The 7,756-nt window shown below is 40.7% G+C and overlaps 2 protein-coding genes across 2 annotated transcripts in view; one reads left to right on the forward strand and one right to left on the reverse strand.

Annotated features, from left to right (window-relative positions):
- The window catches only part of LOC116614596, a 9,724-nt gene extending 4,611 nt beyond the window's left edge, over positions 1 to 5,113 (forward strand). Inside the window, exons 3-5 of the mRNA XM_032375765.2 lie at positions 1,397 to 1,608; positions 2,337 to 2,460; positions 4,472 to 5,113. Coding sequence (XP_032231656.2) covers positions 1,397 to 1,608; positions 2,337 to 2,460; positions 4,472 to 4,731 — 596 coding nt within the window. The 3' untranslated portion in view covers positions 4,732 to 5,113. The remainder of the gene's footprint in view (positions 1 to 1,396; positions 1,609 to 2,336; positions 2,461 to 4,471) is intronic.
- A 632-nt stretch (positions 5,114 to 5,745) lies between these two features.
- On the reverse strand, positions 5,746 to 7,756 carry LOC5507246. Its single transcript, XM_001627839.3, has 3 exons — positions 7,621 to 7,756; positions 6,522 to 6,783; positions 5,746 to 5,999 (listed from the first exon to the last, which is right to left on the reverse strand). The coding sequence occupies exons 1-3, from the start codon at positions 7,685 to 7,687 to the stop codon at positions 5,789 to 5,791; spliced, it is 540 nt and encodes a 179-aa protein (XP_001627889.2). The 5' UTR covers positions 7,688 to 7,756; the 3' UTR covers positions 5,746 to 5,788.

The following is a 7,756-nucleotide window of genomic DNA, read 5'->3' on the forward strand; positions in this document are numbered from 1 at the left end:
TTCGACTAAACCGCCAAATGTCCGGGAAACGGTAGTTTAAAAATTATATCTTGCCTATATACAATTAATGACCAACAAGCTGACAAGCGCAAAGCGTTTCATTTCAATTTTCTTTTTCTGCAAATGGTCCAGAGCAGAGTTGGAATGTTTTTCTTTCTATCCAATAATTAAAATGGATTGAGTAATATTTAACTTAAAAATGGTTTAACACAGTCCTATAGACCTGAGATTGTTATACGCGGCGGTTCGTTTTTTTTTTTTTATGGGTGAAAAAACTTATCCTTTTGTCGTCTTGGTGTGGCCGCTACAATATGGATGCTTATTGGAGTCCGCTTTCTAAGTTTGACCTCAGGCGACGGAGCGAGACACAACGAGCTCATTATGCAGATAAGGGTTGATAGATGTTTAGAGATTCATAGAACAGAGCGGAGAGAGACTGAGACTACAAAGAGGTTCTCAAGCTTGGAAAGGTGACATTTTAGCCATTTGCGCGCGAAGGAAATTTTGAAAAATCTGGATACAAAACAAAACATTTTGATTTTGATGTCGATTTAAGTAAGCAGATAGTGTTCCCAAAAACACCCAAAAAGTGCTTAAAAAGTGCTCCAAAATCAAAATAGTGCTCTAATAGTGCTCATTGGCGAAAAGAAAATTACCGTATATTTTTATTTTTTTAGAGTTGAGTTGTGTTTTATTAAAATTTGAATAAAAGAAAGAATATTGCTTTTATTTAATACATGCATTATAGTATATCTTATATTGTTGTCCCTGAACGGGTAAATCACACTTTAGTGTATAACAACTACCTGTATTATAAATGACTTTGTTCTCTTTTGTGTTCGTTTACCTTTGTTATTTGGATACTTCTAAAAAACCAATGTTCATTTACAAAAATCACCAATGTCAATAATGTCAAACCTGATAACAGACCTTAATTACAACAATCTCCTAACGAGAAATAATTACAATAGATGTAAAACAGGAAAACATGGCAAACAGATCTTCTAGATAAGGTATTCTATTATTGTAATGAACTCCACACAGGCTACCCAATATTTGTGGTTACCAAAGCACAGCCTACCTATTAGAATGTCGAAATCACCAGTCTTACAGTCTTAGCCTAGTTGAGATATATAAGACAACAAAACCTAGTAAAATAGTGCCGAGCACAATCTGGAAAGGCGTACCCTTATGTGAAAAAGTTAAGGTTGACCCATTATCTTAGCAAGATTTTAACTTAATGCCCAACCCCTTTGGTTTTACATCCCCCATCCTGATAATTATTGCACCGTCCATTGTATTTTTGGTCTGCTCACCCACCATCAAATCTCCTATGGTCCGTCTCTTATTCGCATAAGCCCGGAATTCAATTAATTGTTAACATCTTTTATTGAAGATAGTGTCCTTGTTGATCACGTGATTGCATCGCACAACGTCACCAATCCCACCCATTGTTCCATGAACTGTTTATCCAATGAGCGATGTGCCTCCTTCAATTTCAAGAAACAAGACCAGCAATCTTACATGTGCGAATTAAACAACAAATCCGCCGCGGAAGCACCCGGTTCCCTGGTGAATATGACTGACTGGAACTACTACGACGCAAGTGTGAGTGAAGTAGGCGCAAGAGCGCGAGGTATCCACAGTTTTTTTTGCCTCCACCTAGCTGGAGGTGCACCCTAGGTGCCACGAATACACGCTTTTAACAAACAACATCTCCAATGAAGAACATTAGGAGAGCCTCAATAAGAGCTGCGGGATTCTTCATATTTGTGATTATTTATTTTCCGTCGGATAATGTTTTCACGAAAAGAAAGAAGGGTGTTTGGAAAAAAGATTATTTTACTAGTTATATCTCAAAAGGTTTCGGGTTCTTCCCTGTTTTCTACATAAATACTCAGGCTTGAACCGGTGGGCAGACAGGGTAGGAAGAAAAAGGGGAATAAATAAAAAACTATTGATAGGAGGTACAATACAATACAACAATACAATAATTTATTTTCCGTCGATGATGTCAGGAGTGGTGACCCAGTCTCCCGAGCACGGGGAGCTCACGGTACAAACGCTCGACAACACTACTGAAACGCTCACATTACACATTACATAATAATTCTAATTATGGGTGAAAAAAAGGAGGTGTGAATGATGTCGGGTAGGTTCTTGCGGAAGTCAGAGACGGAATTAGGTTAACTTGTAGATCTTATCTCCAGGTGTATATCTTCTGAACGCCCCGGGATCCTCAGCTACTGCGGATACTCACATGTTTTCATATCTTTTTCCCTTTTTTTTGTTATCATTATTACTATTTTTATTTATATATTTTTTATCATTATTAGATCGGATGTTGTAGCAACCCTTGTGTGGGTAACGCGACTTGTGAGTCCGGAGACGGACCGGATGAGTACAGATGCACCTGTAAGGATGGCTACGTGGATAATGGAACCACGTGCATCGCTGAAGGTGAGGTCAGAGCATGCTTGGGTCACGTGAAAGTCACATGAATAGTTGGGTTGGTCACGTGCATCTGTAAGGATGGCTACGTGGGTAATGGAACCACGTGCATCGCTGAAGGTAAGGTCAGAGCATGCTTGGGTCACGTGAAAGTCACGTGAATAGTTGGGTTGGTCACGTGCATCTGTAAGGATGGCTACATGGATAATGGAGCCACGTGCATTGCTGAAGGTGAGGTCAGAGCATGCTTGGATCACGTGAAAGTCACATGAATAGTTGGGTTGGTCACGTGCATCTGTAAGGATGGCTACGTGGGTAATGGAACCACGTGCATCGCTTAAGGTGAGGTCAGAGCATGCTTGGGTCACGTGAAAGTCACATGAATAGTTGGGTTGGTCACGTGCATCTGTAAGGATGGCTACGTGGGTAATGGAACCACGTGCATCGCTGAAGGTGAGGTCAGAGCATGCTTGGGTCACGTGAAAATCACATGAATAGTTGGGTTGGTCACGTGCATTCATGGAGGCAGTTTCACTCGAAAATCACATGATATGGGTGTGTTAATATCATGATGCATGGTCACGTTACATTTATGCAAAATTCCAAATTGAATGTACATTTTGCGCAAATGAATGCCGCTTTCTTCAAATGAATGTATTTTCGTTTTATTGATTTACTATTGGTGCAAATGAAGGTGTAATTTCTCGTAATGAACTGCAAAAGGTGTATTAATCCCCATCATTGAATTTACGAATTTCTATTCAAAGCTGCCCCTCCCCCCCCCCCCCCTAGTAACTTTTCAGACTGGTGGTATGGCAAGATATTTAAATTAGATTTCATTTGGGAAGGAGCTAATAATGCTGTTCTCTATTTTTTTCTAACGATAATTAGCATATAAAATGTTTGAAAATTGCACATTTTTCACGGGGGAGCATGGTTCCTTATCCCCTTATTCAATATTATTTACACCCCTGAAATATGGGCTCAAAATCAAAAATATTTCTGGCTTGGTTATATTCAAGGCCATCTCGCCGCCACTTTGTGGGCTCGCCTAAGTCGGTGCTCCCTCCACCACCTATCCCCATCTCCTCACACACACAACAATTTGGGGTGCGGGGGGGGGGGGAGGTCTGTCTCCCCACTCCCCACAGTTATGCTGAAAACAGCGACATTTATGTCATATTCCAGTAAACAAAATAGAAAGCACATATTTTTTTGGTGCCCAATCCCCTTTCTTTTTTTGTAGGGCACCGTATAGAGTGCTCATACAGTTATAGAATATCCTGAAGAACGTGCCGTACGTAGAGCATTTCACGGTTAGAGTATAATTTCAATCAAGTTATTTTTTAGCTTATTTTTCTGAGGGAAGGCCATCATTTTCGATCGCCTCTTTGGCGGAGGGTCGCCATTTTTGTGCTTTAGATTGCGGGAGGGTAAAAAAATCAACTTAGCGACCGCGTCCCCCGGTGCTCACAGCCACTGAAGCTACCAATCTGCTAGCGAACATGGCCTTATTACACTTAATTTTCGCGTTATATTAATTTCGCGAATTTCGCGATTTTAAAAGATTCGCGAAAATAAAGAGACGCGAAAATTAAGTGAGTACACAAGCCTTTTTGCCGTTTAATAAGCTTTATGGAATCATGTCTTGTTTATTTAGTCATAGTAATGTACATTACATCGTACGGTAAGGGGTTGAGTTGGACTTGTATTTATAAATTTATTTGAAACAAAATTTCGCCCACGCATCTTTTTGTTACAGGTTGCTTCGGTTTTGATGATTTAAGCACATTTTTATTCCATTTGCTTTGCTTTATTTTATTATCCCAAAATCGCGAAATCGCGAAAAAAAAGTGATCTGTTTTTTTTTTTACGAAAATAGGAAAATCGCGAAAAATAAAGTGTCGCGAAATACCGCCATCGCAAAATCGCGAAATTTTGACGTCGCGAAAAGTAGGTGTAATAAGGTGATAAGGTACGTGATATATGGCATTCGTTCCTCATGAATTGTTTCCTTTAGCTTCCTATTCGTACCTTGGATGTTTCAAAGACACTGGTGACCGAGCAATCGCGTTACCTTTTATTCATCCATCAACTCTGCAGGAGTGCTTTGAAGAAGCCAAAAGACGTGGGAACATAGTATTCGCAATGCAGGCAAGAAATTATTGCTTTACCAGCCCAGACGCACATCACACTTACAACAAGTATGGTCCCGCACCTGGCTGCAGCGGCGGGAACGGGGGACAGTGGGCCAATGACGTATATCGCATCAATTACTAAGTCACAGTGACATGTGTCACGTCATGTCAAATGACACTTTGTATTGATAAACTACATAGGTGCTAGTTTTATGGTATATATGGTAATTAGCTTAATTCGAAAATATAAGGTTTTTTGAGAAGGGACCATTTTTTGCACAATAAGTAAGGATAAAAAATAAATTTACTAGTAAAGGTTAAGAACTAAATGTTGTAGAAGTCTTATGTAGTAGAATTAAAAAAGATGCAGACAAGCCTGTTATATTAGTTTTAGTGTAGCACGCCGAGAACTATAGATTAGAAACAGCTTTGACTATATACATGTAATATGTAACAGGGCCGTAGTTGGAGGTGGGGCGGGGCGGCGGAGCACTGGGAGCGCGTGCCCCCCTCCATCCCAATTATAAAGAATTGACCAGAATGAGGCGTGGTCGTGCCCCAAAATATTTTCTTAATGTTTCTGTATTGTGCTCCCCCCCCCCCCCCCCCCCAATATTCCGAGGCCTGCCACGGCACTGTGTAATATATAATATGTAATATGTATAAACTTTTGCTACAAAAGGATCTTTTTATACCAGAGCTCGCTAATTTCACTGCCCCAGATGCTTATTTCAAATATGTAAAGTTGAAGTATTGCCCTTTCCAGGAATAGTATGCTTTTTGAATGAACCAACGTTACCATTGTCGATTTTGACCTCCCGAAAATAGGCTAAATTTGACGCTTGCATATTTTGAATTAAACATTCGATGAAAATTCCATGCTTGATATTATTGATTTAAAAAGAGCATCTGAAATTGTCTTGAAGTTGTACCACAACGTGGTGGTTTTAGATAGATGGCCCCTGGGACCTCGGTCGAAAATTGTGGTCTCGTGAAATATTTTTGTCTCAATTGAACTTAGGTTATTATTTTTGTTATAAGTGTCGTATCACTTCAATCTATTTTTTTTAGCTGTTGTGCAGCTTAGTAATTGAATTGGCGAGCTCAGCGGCTCTTTAATCATTTGCTGCACCTATAGTTATTAAAAGACGACATATATTACGTTGCCTTTATTGAACCTTTATTATCCTCGAGGTACTTTACAAGAAGTAACCATAAACATCGGCGCAGACGGTTCCTCTGTTGTCGGCTTCCCATTGGTTGAACAGGTCTTCTGCATACCACAGGCGGAGCTCCGACTCGGGGCCGACAAAATAGGGGTCACTGAAGCTATAGGTCAGCACCAGTTCCTTGGACCGTGAGTTGAATCCATCCATACCGTACCAGCGACCAGGGTTCTTGGGTAAAAAGCTGGAAAAAGAAGCGCGTATGAATACTTAGAATTTTACATTAAGAATTATAATTACCCATGTCCAAGAGCTTTGCACGTCTCTCATTTTCTGAGAAACAATAAATCTCTTCCGATAGCTTCACTGAAAAACCAAGCTCGAATACATCACGATGAATGACAAGGTATCGATGGCACGAGAGCGGGGCTCAATGCCCGAGCTTCGCGACAAGCTCCTTAATAAACTAAACCTATAATTGACTATCTAGAGCCAGGGTAAAGGAAACTCAAATCTTATAGCCAAAAAAATACCAAGAACAGAATTAGACCTATTTTATTAACAAAAATCAATTAGAATGATCCTGTCTACTTGAAGCTGTTATATAAATGAGCATTATGAATGCATGACGTATTGCATTGTTGAGAAGTACTTCTTATTATCAGCCCCCACCAACCCTCCTGTCTTCCTCCAACCCCCCCCCCCCCCCCCCCCCTCCTCCCATAAAGCTTCGTATTGTTTGGATTTAACACTATACTATACATACTGCACTCCTGTTTTTGGGAAGATAACGTGGTTGTCCTTGTTGGTTATGAGCATGTTGATCGAGAACTTCTCTAAGTGAGGCCAATTGTGACAACCCCAGTTGCTGGTGTGAGATCCCGGATGAGAGCCACATACAATACTGCCTTCTCTGTGGACCAGCTTTACAGCGGCCAGGAAGCCACGAGCGGCGGGTACAATCTTGCCAAACTTACCACCTTGGCCTTGAAAACAGACGCGACTTTCACTAAGCTTTGTCCATTCGTCTGAGGGGAAAACATACATATCCAGCCTGTTTAGTACTTAGTTCACAACTCTGTATTTACACTTCAAATACAAAGAGGAGTATCTATTTTATTTCAAAGATGGGTTTTCACAGTAGGCGCGCTATACACCTCCCCGAATTGTGGCCTTTTTTTTTCCCACTCCATATCATCAAATTCTAGCTACGCAACTTGCGTGTTTAATTAAAATGTAAAACATGAGAGCGAAATAGCGATTATGATAAGGCTCGACAGCTGCCGAAAAAACTTATTTGACAATTGAACATGGTTGCAGTTCAAAATTGTTGGTAATTCTGTTGGGAAGAGAACCAAGAAGCCATAGAGGAAAGGGCAGAGACGAGAAACATCTAACTCAACTCACGTCAGAACCGGTAATTGAACCCGTAAGCCAACGGCGAGAGGCACAGGCGCTTGTGCAACACTCAGCTAACCACGTGCTAACCACGAGCTAACCACGTGCTTACCACGTGCTAACCACGAGCTAACCACTCGTGAATTACGAGTGAATTACAACTTACACTTACGAACAACAAACGCGAATCTATGATTTAATTGAAGGAGACTTAGAAATGTGACTTAATTATTTACCTACGAAGGTGACTTACGGACGTGTCTTAAAAACGTAAATAGTTACTAGAACGTAACTTACGAAAGCGACTTTATGACTTACGAAAACTACTAACGAAGCTGACTTCGTTAGTAGTTATCTGACTACGAATATGACACTACGGACGTGACTTTACGGATATGACTACGGACGAACTTAGGAATATGACTTACGGACGCGACTTTACGAATTGACTTACGGACGTTACTTACGGCAAGTTTGGTAGTGACATTCCGTGTAGACCACTGCGCATAGAAGGACAGCCAAGAGAAGCTTCATGGTGAATCAAGTGTCTAATATGCGAGAATGCTAGCGCTACGAGCTGCCTGTATTTAAAGGGGGCTCGGA

Source organism: Nematostella vectensis, chromosome 8 (genome assembly GCF_932526225.1).
Source record: "Nematostella vectensis chromosome 8, jaNemVect1.1, whole genome shotgun sequence".
Taxonomy (NCBI): Eukaryota; Metazoa; Cnidaria; class Anthozoa; order Actiniaria; family Edwardsiidae; genus Nematostella; species Nematostella vectensis.